This window comes from Typopeltis vanoorti, chromosome 13 (genome assembly GCF_054136105.1).
Source record: "Typopeltis vanoorti isolate ZY-2024b chromosome 13, IOZ_Tvanoo_1.0, whole genome shotgun sequence".
NCBI lineage: Eukaryota > Metazoa > Arthropoda > Arachnida > Uropygi > Thelyphonidae > Typopeltis > Typopeltis vanoorti.
Genome location: NC_143561.1, coordinates 14,879,142 through 14,895,020, shown reverse-complemented (window position 1 = coordinate 14,895,020; position 15,879 = coordinate 14,879,142). Strand labels below are relative to the sequence as shown.

At 36.2% G+C, this 15,879-nt stretch overlaps 1 protein-coding gene across 3 annotated transcripts in view; it reads left to right on the top strand.

Annotated features, from left to right (window-relative positions):
* LOC150099945 (ATP-binding cassette sub-family C member 1-like) overlaps window positions 1-15,879 on the top strand; it is a 317,694-nt gene that overhangs the window by 197,662 nt on the left and 104,153 nt on the right. For 2 of the 3 annotated variants that reach the window (XM_090403116.1, XM_090403114.1), the window contains exon 18: window positions 1,309-1,520. In XM_090403116.1, the coding sequence (XP_090259242.1) occupies window positions 1,309-1,520 (212 nt within the window). The remainder of the gene's footprint in view (window positions 1-1,308; window positions 1,521-15,879) is intronic. The other variant, XM_090403115.1, reaches the window with a different exon arrangement.

The following is a 15,879-nucleotide window of genomic DNA, read 5'->3' as shown; positions in this document are numbered from 1 at the left end:
CATCTCTGCAACCATCTACACAGAAAATCAGTTTCTTTGTTCACACTCTCACATCTGGCGAGAACAACAATCTCTCCATATGCCTGTGTTCTTCCATATAGAAATGTAGCTGATCTAAGAAAGCTGTATGTGAATACAAGTTTCTTCTATTATCGTGTGTACTCTAAGCATCCACACACACACACACACATTTTTGCTATCATGTCATTCATTATTGCTTCTCTTCTTCAACTTTGCCATATCTGAACAAGACCCCCACTATCATTCCTTTCACACTTTTCTGCTGGATAATCTCTAACATTAACTTCAGATCTCTTTGCTACCTGATCCATATTCTTATCTTGTTTCATTGCCATATTCACACCCTAAGGCAAACTCTATAATTCTATTCTGCACACTACAAAACCCCTCTCAGATCTGTTCATTCTTTGCTCACCTACATCCTTCACTCCCTCTCCTTGTTTTCTAACTTATCTACTGTCTTAACATTTCTGCATTCTTTGAGAGAGTACAGGAGCATCCCTTGTCCCTGTACTCAACTTGCTTTTTCCCAGGTTCTCCCATTCTCCCTCCATGCATTCCCATTTCTCTCACTTATACTTCTGTTGGCATCATATTGATTAGCCTTTCACATCTTGTATCTATCATTTCATGCTCCTCAACTCATTTTTCAACTCTCTCTCCAGCATCTTATCCACTTGACATTTGGCAACACCATTTGTCTGAATTGCTATATTTCCAATCCCACCACCTAATGTTAAATCATTTGTCATTCTCGATTATACTACTTGTATTTCTCTGCCTGCCCTTGCATCATTTTTGATGCACCACTACCCTCACTACTAAAACCAGAGAGATATCAAAATCATCCAGCACTTCCCATTATGTTTTTATGCATCATACATTTCACAGCTCATGTATAATTATAGTGATTATACATGATTACAAGTTAATTGATCATAACAAATATACTATCTTTATATATAATTATGATACTACTTAGCTGGGTGTGCATTTCATAGTTTACTCAGACAATTCATAAAAACAAGTCTCTTGTCATTAACTAGAACAGAGTATAATTTCTAATATTATTATTTAATGATATCCATTATACCATCTAGCATCCTCAGATAGAAGAACCTTTTGTTTCTAAACCATGGAAACATGAATGCATCATGTCATATCCATCTTAATAACTTTTTTCCTGCCATCCACACATAGAAATCTTCTGTGGACATTAAGTTAGAAATTTTTTATAAATAATGCATATATTTTTACACAGTTATTAATTTATATATTTATTTTTAGACTAGAATTCTTGTGACTCACAATATATCATTCTTGCCTGAGGTTGATCATATCATTGTCCTTAAGGATGGGCAAATTCAGGAGCAAGGCACCTATCAAGAACTAATTGAAAAGAAAAAAGAATTTGCAGAATTTACTCAACAACACCTTCATCAAAACAACACAGAAGAAGCAGGAGATGGAGATAAATCAGACGATGAAAAAAATCCAAAGTATATTTGAAATGTCACTTAAATATATTTTACTAACACTTAAGGAAATATATTGTATTTTAAGACTATGAATTTACTTCAATATTTGTATCACTATTTCAAGATAAATCTTCATATGATTTATGCCTCAAACAAATATAAATTGGATAATTTTTACATAATTTTACATAAATTCCTCTTGCCTCTCTTGCAATCTTGACTTCGGTGATTAGGCAAGAATTTGCATGTTTGAGCTTCGGAAAATTCTTTTTTTTTTTAATACCATTTGATCAAAAATGACTTCACTGCTGTTGTTTTTTATGATAGCTGCCCAAAATATGGTAAAATTTCATTGTGATGAATTTTGATTTCATCTTTAGTTAACTACATGATTTCAAAATATTTAACCATAATCGTAAAATGATAAGCAAAGCTTTTATCAGTATGGAACTTTCTACAATAATGAACTGTTTTGGTTCATTATTGTAGAGTCCAAAAACAATTCATTATTGTAAAGAGCTCTATATTGATAAAAGCTTTGCTTTTATCAATATTGAACTCTATAAATCTAACTTGGGTTTTATTCCATAACATAATTCAGAATACATTATATAATATTAATACCAGAAACGCTTATGTTTAATATTTTTATTGTAAACGTTTTGGCTAAGTTTCATAACCATTGTCACAGTTATAGAAAAACTGAAAAAAAAAAAAAATAATAATTTAATTGAAAGCACATATGTGCAATATATGCTGAAACATATAATGGGAAGTGCTGGATGATTTTGATATCACTCTCTGGTTTTAGTAGTGAGGGTAGTAGTTCATCAAAAGTGATGCAAGGGCAGGCAGAGAAATACAAGTAGTATAATCGAGAATGGTAAATGATTTAACATTAGGTGGTGGGATTGCAGGAGAATAGCTCCATCTGCATTAATAGATATTCAAAATCAATTACTCACTTTTGCATACAATGCCCATCCAACCACGTCTTAAACTGATTCAATGTGTCCGCATCCACAACACACTCGGCAATGCATTCCACTCACCAACCACTCTCTGTGCAAAGAACCTGCTTCTCACTCCTTTGCTCACACTCTCATTATACAGTTTCCAGCAATGGCCTCTTGTTCTACTCCTTCTCCCATTCTATGAAAAATCTCTTCCATGTCTACCTGATAACAACCCCTGACCAGCTTATGTCTCAATCATATTCCCCTCCTTCTTCCTCCTATTCACAAGGCTCTGCAACTGATATTCTCTCAATCTATCCTCATACTCCACATTCCAAAGACCACTGACTACCTTTGTGAATCTTTTCTGTACCCTTTCCAACATATCCTCATCACCATGAAAACCTGACAACCAAACCTGTGCACAATAATCCATATGAGGCCTGATCAAGGCCTTATACAATGGAATCATAACCTCTCTATTTCTGCATGTCAGGGTTCTCTGCATCATTGCCATTATTCAATGTGATGTCTTCATAACTTGTGCAATGTGGCCCTTGAATTTCAGGTTCTTGTCCACCATTACTCCTAGATCTCTCATCTCCTCTACTTCTGTTAAAGTTTCCCCACGAAGTGTATACTTTGCATCCCATTGTTGCTTATCAAATCTCAAAACCTTACACTTGGCAACATTGAACTGACAGTTCCACTTACCTACTTATTCATGCAATCTTTTCAAGTCCTCTTGTAAGGCATTAACATCAGCCTGTCTGTGCATTGCTCTCCCCAGTTTTGCATCATCTGCAAAACAGCTGGATGTCACTAGTTAAACCCAACCCAATATCGCAAACATACAAATTGAACAACAGTGGCCCCAAAACTGACCCCTGCAGCACACCACTGGTGACCTTTCTCTTTCAAGATACTGCTCCCCCATATACAACTTTGATACCTATCTGACAGCCAGTCACTGATCCAACACAGAAGTCTGTTATCCAATCCCATCCGTTTCAATTTATTTAAAGGCTTGTCATGTGGCAGTCTATCAAAAACCTTTGCAAAATCCAAGTACACCACTGTATATGCATCTCCCTTGTCCAAGGTATTTGTCACCTTGTTATAGTACATAAGTTAGTGAAACATGATCTCCTCTTAACAAACCCATGCTGAAAACGCAAAGAATACTGCTGATATCGACCCATTTCTGTATCCTACTTCTCACCAATCTGTCCAGGACCTTCACAACTCCAGATACACAGACCAGCCTATAATTTGAAGCTACAGCCTTATCACCACCTTTATGCAGCAGAACAATTTTTCCCTCCTTCCACTCTCCTGGACCCTGTGCTGTTGCAAAACTCTTATTAAACAGGCATGCTACTGCCAGTTCCCTGGAACATTCCCTTAAGATGCATGGTGATATGTCATCAAATCTTGTTGCCTTATTAACATCAAGGTTATCTATTTCTTCAAAAACATCCTGCTCACTCACAATTAAGCCAATCTCTCCTATGTCGTCTACACTTAATTTCATCATGATTCTGCCTTGATCAGGATGAAACACCCTTATAAATTGAACACTGAATACCTCAATGTCTTCTGCAGCAGTTACCATTCTACCACTTTCATCCCTTAACTTCATCTTTCCATGATCGTTCTTCCTTCTACTTGCCACATATCTAAAAAATCTCTCTAGGGTTTTTCTTACCCTGATTTGCCAATTTCTGCTCATACTCTACTTTTGTTTTCCTTACTAACAGAGTCACTCTCTTGGCTTGTTCTTTATATTCTTCATGTGACTGATTACTGTTATTCATCTTGTACTTCCTCCAAAGTACTTTCTTTTTCCAGATTTCATGCTTAAGCTCTACATTCATCCATTTTTATACCTACCTTATTCAGCCTTTTGTTCTTTTGGGATACATTCATTGATGCTGTTATGTATTTGTAAGTTCCCATGCAGCATTTATTTCCTTACCACTCCACTCCTAGTTCCATGTTATAGCTCTAAGTTTGCCTTCTAAGCTTGTCATAATCACCAGCCTTATAATTCTACATATATCCTTTCCTTGCAAGTCTGCATATGACTAGCCACAACACAGGTGATTACTTCATGATCACTTTCACCAACTGGAGGAAGATGTTAAACCCCTCTAACAATTACATCCTCTGAAATGATGAGATCTAGAACTCTTGATCCTTGCGTGCCTTTCTTTACATGCTGCCTAAGATGGTTATCTCTCAAGAACTCGAGAAATTCATTTTCCTTATTTCCAAATGCTATCTCTTCATTCCAATCTATACCGCCATAATTAAAATCGCCCATAATAATTACCCTTCCTTTGTTCACTAATCCAAGTTGTTTATACATTTCTTCATCACCACCTTCCACATTCCCAGGCCTATAGCAACATCCAACTAAATATGTCTTCCTCTCAACCACCACATTACACCACACTGCCTCGTAACCATTGCTACTATTTCCCCCTTTCATGTCTACGTTATGTGGACTCAATTTCCCTGCTATCATCAGCAGCACTCCCCCTCCCTTCCTATCCTCACGAAAAATACTGTACCCTTCCATTTCTATTCCTGTTACGACATCTTCATTCAACCATGTTTGACTTATTCCAATGATTTGGGGGAGAATAAACTCAGTCACTGAAACCATTTCATTTTTAGGTCTATAGCCTGTCCTATCCAAACCCAATGTTGGTTGTGATTTCCCGACTACATTTGCCAAATCACCTTTATCACTACTTACCAGCCTTATCTCAGCCTTCACTTCTCCACCCACATTGCAATATACTTCATCTTCATACACACATTCACTGCCACTTTCAACATTCACTCTCTCTATGCCATGTCTCCCAGTTTCCCTTTTTCTCTTGTATTTCTGTTCTCCCGTTAATATTTTATAATGAATTCTTCTGCTTACGTCTCAATGTTTAGATGAATAATTGAGAATATTTCCAAAAACAAGGTTTTAATTTTACCTCTTTAATATACTTTAATGTTGACAAGTCAACTTTGTGAAAATTTTAAGTAATGAGCAAGTTCATAACTTTGTATTTTCACTCATTTTATTGAAACTTTGTTAAACATTCAAAAACAATTTTTGACACTGGCATAAGCATAATCTTGTGAACAAAAATTAAATGCATGACATAATTGTATAGTATAGTGCAAAAAAAACACTACTGAACTTTGAGATAATATATCGTTGTTATTCGATACTTTTTTTTTTTTTTGCACCATACCATCAAAAATTTATAATCGATTTAGGATTTTTTTTTTTTAAAAACTTGACATCTTTTGCAAAAAATTATTTTATTAACATCTGCTTTTAATTTTAGTAATTGAGCAGTACAGATAAGTGCTCACCTGTTAATCTTGTCCTATGTGATGTTTTATTGCTTTCAAAGGCATGTGCTACCAACATAGCTAAGATTCTTGCAGCAAACATGCGTTTTAACCAAATGCATAGCAAATAAGTTAGGAACACCAGTTTCATTATACTTCTCTTTTAGTACTGTATCATGCTGATTCTCAAGTTTTATTTGAATATTTCCTTTTGCTTTCTTAACATCAAAAGAAAATGGGACACTAAATAATAAATAGTCTTCTCATATATTTTGAATCCTTCAAAACTCTTTACAGATTCAAATAATAATTGTCGAATATTTAGGACATACCAGGGTGGTCTGAAAAGTTCTTGGCTTCGATCATAGATGGCAACACTATCGGCAAGATTTTTTTTCCAAGTTGGTACATCTGTCATAAGCATCCGTGTGAAATTTGCAAGTCATTCTATCATGTAGTTTGTTTTATACAGCTGTCTGAAGCAAAAGTGTTGTCTGTATCCCTTGAAATGGATAAAATTGAATATTGTGTGGCTATAAAATTCTTTGTAAAAGAAGATTTAATGCCAAACGAAATTTATTCAAATTCATAAAAGCTTATGGGCACACTTCTCCTTCATTTTCGACAATAAGAAATGGGCTGCCGAGTTTAAACGTGGCCATACCAGCCATGAAGATGATCCACATGAAGGATGTCTAAAAAGTGTAACACCACCAGAAATCATTGATCAAGTGCACGATATGGTATTGGATGACTGGCGAGTCAAAGTGCATGAAATTGCCGAGATAGGCGTTTCAAAAGAATGTATAGGATATATTTTGCATGAAGAATTGCAAATAAAAAAGCTTTGCGCAAGATGGGTGCCATGCTTGCTCACAGCACATCAAAAACGCACTCGCATGAAAATCTCTGAACGGTGCTTGGAGCATTTTAACAAGAATAAACCTGATTTTGTGCATCAATTTATTACTATGGATGAGACTTGGATTCACCATTACCTACCAGAATCCAAACAGTGGACAGAAGCCGATTGTTCAGCGCTAAAGAAAAAGTCTGTTCCATCAGCAGGAAAGGTCATGGCATTGGTGTTTTTTGTTTATTAATTATCTTGAAAAGGATAAAACAATAACCAGGGAATATTATTCCGATCTTCCGCTATTATTCCAACCCGAAGACCTGGTTTGCAGAAGAGGAAAAAAAATCGTCTTTCATCAGGACAATGCACCTGCCCACAAAAGTGTTTTGGCAATGCTAATAATGTCAAGTTCCTTTCTAATATCTTCATTTTTAATATGATTTTGCCATTGATGTCATCAATTCACTTTCTTTATTTTTTTTGTCATAATCTTCGTATCTATGATCTCTAATCTTTGATCAAATGCTTTATTTCTAACCTAACTCTCTGATCCATAACTTAAAACTGGTTTGAACACTGTCTTGTATGCTGTCTTGTATAGTTTAGTGTTTTGGCTAATTTTTCTCTTATTCCATATACTTTATTCAACTGGCTACCCACGTACAAAGTTTGCTTATTCTTTTATCTATTTCTAGATTTAACCTGTCATCTTCACTAAAAACTCTGCCTAAATAGCTAAAATATTTTACTTGTTTTATAGGATCTCCATTCAGAATGCAGCTGAAGTTTTCAATGCTCCTGCCTATTTTCATAGTTTTGGTCTTTTTTATTGCTAATTTTCATGCCAAATTTGTTAAAGCTGTTATTCAGTTTAATTAGTGAATCTGGAGATTTGCACTAGATGTGTTTAGGTTTGCGACATCATCTGCATAAAGCAAAGAGCTAAATTTGACATGAAAACTGAAAATAAGGATATCAGGAGTAATTACTGTGAAAGACTTAAACCAAGCAGTGACAGAACCATGCTAGAAAGTTTAAGAGGAATGCATATACTTGCAGTAGAAAAAGCGCTCAAAAAATTTGACATGTGGAAAGGCAGCTAGAGTTGACATCTTCAGTTCTAATATCAGGCCTTGATTCCACTTTCTTTCATAACGTGATCCATATAGATCACGAATAAGAGTGGAGATAACGTGCATTCTTGTCTTACCCCTGATTTTACATCAAACCATCTTCCTGTATTTCCTTCAATTCTAACTGCTGACTAACAACTTAAATATAGACTTAAACATTGCTCTGTATAATGTTCTATTTATGCCATATAATTGTAGTGTTTTGAAAAGCTTTTCTCTGGGTACCTTGTCATATACCTTTTTCAGATCTTCAAAACTTAAGTACAGATCCTTGTCATATTCCCATGATTTATCTATTTGTCTTAAAATGAAAATGTGATATTGACAACCTCTTTGGCCTGAACCCAGCTTGTTCTTCAAATTTCTCTTTCACAATCTTTCTCAACCTCTTCAAGTATGCTTGCATAAATCTTATCTGGAACACTTAGTAGAGAAATTCCTCCTGTAATTCTCACATTCAGTTTATTTTTTTTTTATAGATGGGTACTATGAGAGCTCTACTCCAATAATTGGGAATTCGACCTTCTGACCAGGCCTTCTGAATTATGCAGTGTAGCCACTGCAAAACTTATCTCCATACTTAAGCATTTCTGGTTAAATATCAACTCTAGCTGCCTTTCCACATGTCAAATTTTTGACTGCTTTTTCTACTGCAAGTATATGCATTCCTCTTAAACTTTCTAGCATGGTTCTGTCACTGCTTGGTTTAAGTCTTTCACAGTAATTACTCCTGATATCCTTATTTTCAGTTTTCATGTCACCTTTATCATCTTTGATTGCTTTTACGGTACTCTTTCCTCCATTTCTAATCTTCTTCAATAACCTCCAGAACATTTTGCCACCTTCTTGATATTTATTTTCTATATTCATACTAAAATCTTCCCATGACTTTTGTTTAACTACTTTTACACATAGCTTAGCTCTTACATTTTTCTCTGTATTCTGTTAGGGTATCTGCTGACTTATTTGCTATGAACTTTTGGTATGCATTCTTCTTTTCCAGGACTGCTGCTTTAACTTTTTGTGTCTACCATGGTGTTCTTATTTTCCTATACTTGCAGACATCGTCACATACTCCCTAACTGAATCAGTCAGTCCAGCCATCTTCAGAGTTTGTCAGAAAAGTTTCCTCTGCTGTTATCTAAATTAGTATGTGTGGCTACAGATTGAGCACTGGCAATGACAGGTAAAACAAATGAATTTATAGCTAAATTGTTAGCTAAGCAGCATAAATATCAAAATGAAAATGTGATATTGACAACCTCTTTGGCTTGAACCCAGCTTGTTCTTCAAATTTCTCTTTTACAATCTTTCTCAACCTCTTCACGTATGCTTGCATAAATCTTATCTGGAACACTTAGTAGAGAAAGTGGCTCCTGATAATTAATTTCATCATCCAAGTTCACATGGAGAGAAGACACAAGAAATAAGAAAAGCCTCATTGACTGTATCATTGTTGATAGTGATATTTTCATGCTCATGAAAATTTCATCTCCTCTGTACATGCTCAAGCATGTACAGAGGAGATGAAATTAGAAGTGTATGAAACAGGATAAAAATGGATATCATGAAAAGAACAGTCTACAATTTACTTGTAAAAGCTGCTCAACTTTAATCCTTTTTAAAACTTTCTTGCATACTGTTCTTTTCAACATGATATCCATTTTTATCCTGTTTCATACACTTCTAATTTCATCTCCTGTGTACATGCTTGAGCATGAAAATATCACTATCAACAATGATATAGCCAATGAGGCTTTTCTTATTTCTTGTGTCTTCTCTCCATGTGAACTTAGATGATGAAATTCACTATCAGGAACCACTTTATGCTGCTTAGCTAACAATTTAGCTATAAATCCATTTGTTTTGCCCTGTCATTGTCAGTGCTCAATCTGTAGCCGCACATACTAATTTAGATAACAGCAGAGGAAATTTTTCTGAAAGTCCATGTATTTCTATAAAAATATTTTCACCTGTTGTAGTATTCTTAAGGGAAAGAACATTGAATAATTCTTCTACCACAGTAAAATTTTCATCACAAGCTCAAATAAATATTGCTAATTGAGCCATTCCACTAATATCCATACTTTCATCAAATACAGTTGAAAACAAACAAGTTTTCATTTTTTTTTTCTTTAAGCTTTTCATTGATATCATCAGCAAGTTCATTAATTCTTTCTGCACTGTGTTGCTGGATAAAGAAATATTTTGAAGAGTTTAAGTTTTTCAGGACAAAGAATTTCAGCAGCTTTTACCATGCAGTGTTTCACAAATTTATCTTCAGTGAAACATTTTGAATGTTTAGCTATTAGTTCTGAAATAGCTGGTTTAACCACTTCCTTATCATTGCAGATTTTTGTATATATTTTGTATATTATTATCATTGCAGATTTTTGTATATATTTTGTTTTTGAAGCGCAGATTTTATCCTTCTCAATTTATCTTCTCTTATTGTTCCTGAGTATTGATCATACTCACAGCAGTATTTCATGATGACGATTCAGATTATATTCCTTGGAAACACTAATTTTGTATAAATTAAACATAAAATCTGTATTTTTAATTCAGAAAAAAATTAATTCCCCATCTTTTTTGAAAAATTCTATGTTCTTCTTATATAGAACCTCTTTCTACTGTTCTTAGAACATGATGTTATACCATTCCTTTAAGATAAAATTAATAAGTCAGTTTGAAAACAAATTTCGAATTTATATTTTCATTTATAATTTTCTTACCTTTTTTATGAATTGCCATAAAATCTCAAATCCTCATTGAATATAATAGTTATAATTTGTACATTGTTGCATACATATCGAAATTCAGTAATGCACTAATGAAAAATGCATGTGGATTTTACTTTTTCAAATCAGGTGTCAAGTGTTGCTCGACATTGCATTTATATATGCAATGTCGACTTGCAAGTTGTTGGCTCTTGCCAACAACTTGCATGTTGAGTGTCACTTGACACATGAATTTATTATTATTCGTGACACCTCCAAGGAGTCCGAAGACTCATCGCGGGAGGACACCTACAACTATCTCAACTACTACACTGAACCTCTACTACGAATCATCTCCATCAACGCCATCTACCGCCCATCTCCACCACTACCACAACTAGTATTTTTTGTCTGTAAATTGCGTGTGTTCTGAAGGGCCGATTTGTCTGTATGTGGGATGAAAAACCCGAGTTTCCGGGAGAAAAAACCCTGCTACTTCCGTATGAGATCGGCTAACTCACCTTTGATTGAAATCGTCCAGATAAAGATTTCTCCCGTCGCGACGAGAATCGAACTTAGGCCTATTCCAATCGAAGGGCGCAATGTACCGTCGTTCTTCCAATTGCACTACAGAGGCGCTTCGCATTTCCTTAACGTTTGAATGGTAACTCTTCTGATTTTATTTACAATCACTTTGTCATGTTTTTTTGCCATGCTGACAAGTGAGATTTAATAAACATAGTAACCATAAGACTGTATTAACTGCTGGTTTTGGCTGAAAATACATTACATTGTGTTTGATTGTATGGACAATAGATATTATAATGTTTGTAATCTAAATTAAATAGTTCAGGTTAAAAGATTGCTTTTAAATTTTAAAATTAAGTATTTTATTTTTTCATAATTTGATAATTATTTGCCAAATGTTGGCATGGGTTGCAGTCAAGAATGTTGTGGGCCACCACTGCTCTATCATATGTCATTACACCAATGCATAGAACAATGATAGGCGATTTTCACATGCTTGATTTTGTTTGTAATGTGTGTGAAATGTATTCACTTAATAGAAGGAAAGATTTATGTTAAGAGACCAAAGTTGGTGAACAGGTGTTTTGAGAGAGTGTCAGAAGTGTAGGAAGAGTAAGAAGAATGATAGCAGTAAGTTGAACAGTTGCATGTGAGAAAACATGGTTATGAATAGTGAGGTTTATTTGCATGCAGTAAGAGACAGCAAGAATGAAACAATGGCTGATTTGGAAAAACGATGGAAAATGAAGAGAGTGACCAGATAATGAGAGAGAGAGAGAGAGCCCTTAGAGTTCTTCAGAGTTCTTGGTAGGTGGTATGATACAAAGTGAAAGAAAGTGGGGATGAAAAGCAGAGCATGAAAGAATGAAAGTAAGAGAATAAGAATCAAATTTTGTTGGTGATTTCATAATGCAAAGAGCACTTGAGGAAAGAGTGGCTAAATTATGTTTCCTTGGAGCTGAGATTAACAATGTTGTAAGGATGCAGACAGAGAAGGGTGAAAGAAATGATTATTTAGGCTAGTACTAATGATCTAGCATGTGATATGTGAGGAAATTGCTGATACAAGTGAATAAGAAAAGTGAGAAAGTAAAAGTTGCAAGTCTACTTCCATGGCATGATAGATGCAAGCTGAGTGAGACAAAGAGCTATTGACTGCAAATGATGTGAAGTTTGTGGATTGAGTTGGATGGATAGAAGGACTTATAAAGACAGATGGTTTGTCTTTGAATGGATTCAGAGTTAGGTGTTTTTTAGGGGTTGGGATGGATGCAGGTGAGTTCAGAGAACTCCTTCCCCCTCCCCTTATATTCAGTAATACTGAGATATCCAAACACGATCAGATTTATCTTCTTTGACCTGTACCTCCAATCTTTCCTGACCCAACCACATTTCGCATTTCAATGACAGCTTTTGCAGCCACCCAAAAAAACTTGGTATAATTCTTTACACAAGACATTACTTCACAGCTACTAACTCTATATTCACTCAACCATGGAATATTGCTCCCATATTTGGGGTGGTGCACCAAAATCCTTCCAAGATTGCTGGATTCTATCCAGAAGTGGGCATTCCAGCTAATTAATGATTCCTCTCTCACATACACTTCAACCCCTCTCACACAGATGTTCAGTTTCTGCCTTGTGCCTGATCTACAGATACTTTCTTGGACAGTGCTCTGCTGAATTGGCCACTATTATTCTTCCACTCTTACAAAATCATTGGAACAAAAGCCACTGCTAACCAGCATCCTTTTACAGTATCTTGAAATCGCCAAACCAACCTCACTGCCTCCTCTTTCATCCCATCCACTTCATTTCTTTGGAACAGTCTTTTTCACACTCTGCCTTCCCCAAAAATTACAATATTCATCTGTTCAGACAAAATGTGAACACATTCTTCCTTTTTTCTATTCCTCTTGCCTACACACAGCACTAACATGCTATAGGTCTTGTGGTCTTTCGTGTGTGGATCAGATATATGGGTGGAGAGCATTTGGAGAATTATATGGTGCGAAATTTGAGGATGTAAGTGAGAGTATTAGAGTGCAAAAACAGAGGATGAAAGAATTGATAGTTGTGGTGGGTACGAATGAATTGAAAGGAGATGAATTTTTTATGAGAGAGGACTTGAAAGTATTGTTAAAGGTAGTGAAAGAAAGAGTGACAGAGTTAGTGGTGAGTCTGTTGCTGCGGTATGACAGAGAGGAGTTTAGGAGGACCATAATCGCAAATGACATTATGCGCAGGTTATGCAGACGGTGTGGTGTGGAATTTCTGGACGTGTGGAATGAGTTTGATGGGCGAAAGGATTTATACAAGATGGATGGCCTGCATTTGAATGGATTTGGTGTGTGGAGACTGGAAAAAGTGTTGCTGAATGAAGTGAAAATGGATGTGCAGAACCAGGGAAACTAGAACTACCTGGGGGGGGGGGAGTGGATATGCAGACATCAGTGAGACAGTTGAGTGCAAGAATGTATATAGTGTACCCGAGCCAGTACTAAGGACAAAAAAATCGGAATGGGATAGTTAGAATAATGCATCAAGATAGGGGTGGGACAAAGGGACCACTGCATTTCATGTATACTGATGCTAGGAGTATTAGGAACAAGAAGGAAGAATTTTTGGCCTTGATTGACTCTTCCTGGCCGCAGGTTATTGGCATTAGTGAAACGTGGCTGACGGAAGATGATATAGTTAGTGGGATAGAATGTGTAGGTTATAGTGTGTTTAGGAGGGACAGAGAGAATAAAATGGGGGGGTGTTATTGATGATAGCTGATGAACTGCAGCCAAGGAGAATTGAATTTGTATTGCAGGATAGTGAAAAGAGTTCATTTGAGGCTATTTGGTATGAGATTGAGACTGGCAGAAAAAAATATACAGTTGGGTGCTGCTATAGACCAGGTGATGGAATAGATGGTGGAGATAGTATGCATAAACAAATTGATGAAATGAGTGGGAGGAGGGTAATTATTATGGGGAATTTCAACTATGGTAACATTGATTGGAAGGAGGAGAGGACACATGTGAGGAAGGAAATGGATTTTATTCAATTATTAAGGGATAACTATCTGAGACAGCATGTAATTGAAAATACTAGGGGTGTGAGAGTGCTTGACCTGGTAATAGCATCTGAGAATTTGACTGTAATGAATATGACCATGTTGCAACCTATTGGTGAGAGTGATCATAAGGTCTTGACCTGGGAGGTGGCTAAAGGTGTGGAATTTTTGATTAAGACAGGGTATATGTGGAATTACCATGCTGGCAAGTATGACAAGCTTAAGGGATTGTTTAGATCAGTGCCATGGCATGTGCAACTGCAAGACTGGACGTCGATAGAGCATGGGAAGTGGTCAAGGAGCATTTACAGGAGGTTATGGCTGATTGTATACCTAGGGTCCGAATAGTAAAACAAGTAGGGGTTAATTGGATGAATAACACCATTAAGCTTGAGCTGCAAAAAAAGAAACAACTGTGGAGGGAATTTAAAGAAAGAGGTGACCTGCAGGCACACGAACGGTATAAAGTGCAGGCCAGAAGGGTAACGAGTGTGGTAAAAAAAAGCAAAAGTGGATTATGAAAGGAAACTAGCTATGCAAGCTAAAGAGAATCCCAAACAGTTCTTTCTCAATATGCTGCAAGCAAAAAAAAAAACTGTACACAGCAAAATGATTTTAAGGAATCACAATAGTAAGGAGGTCACTGAATCAGTCGATATAGTGGAGTTACTGACCAAGCACTTTGCAAAAGTATATCATGCAGGTGGTGGTGACATCGAAAAAAAATGAAGGAACAATTAGTTTATATGGGAATTATGATGAATAAAGTGGAGGTGAATAGTCTATTGCAGAACCTTAATGTGAATACATCTGTGGGATTGGATGGTATACCTGCACGGGTCTTGCATGAAGAAGCTAAAGAATTATTAGTGCCCTTGACCATGTTATTTAATCTGAGTCTCAGGTCTGGTTTAGTCCCGAAGGTGTGGAGAGAGGATAAAATAGTTCCTGCATAAGGGAGGATCCAAGACTATGGTTGCAAATTACCGACCGATCAGCATATCAAGAGTCGTTGTCAATGTCTTAGAGAAAGTAGTCGAGGGGAAAATACAGGAATGGATTGATGAAAATGAGATACTGTATGGGGGACAGCATGGCTTTGTGAAGGGTAGATCATACCTCAGTAACTTGCTCAAGTTTTATAAACAATGACTGCTGAACTGGATAAGGATAATGAGTTTACAGTGATACTGCTGGACCTGGCTAAGGCATTTGACAGGATACCACATGGAATTCTAATCTGTAAACTACAACAGATGGGAATGGATATAGGGTTGGTGAGAAGGATAGGTGAGTGGTTGATGGAGAGAGAGATCAAAGAGTAGTTTATTCAGGAGTAGAGTCCAAAAGACTGCCTGTGACTAGTGATGTGCCGCAGGGTTCTGTTCTTGGACCACTGCTGTTTAATTTGTTCGTTAACGATATAGGGAAGGATCTAAGAGGAACAGTTCATTTGTTCGCTGATGATGCAAAATTTGGTCAGACAATGGTGAATGCAGAAGATGTCAAAATCAGATTGGAATTCTGGGCTGTGGAGAATGGATGTCAATTTAATGTGACAAAATGTAAGGTTATGCATTTTGGCATGAAAAGATTAGAAGCAGTATACCACATTGGTGGAACTGTACTCCAGGAGATTGATGAGGCCAGGGACTTGGGAGTGTTGTTTGGATAGGGAGATGAAGTTTAGGGGGCACATTGCAAAAGTGGCTAAATCAGCTCATCAACTTGCTTGGTTGTGGAAAAATACCTTGACGA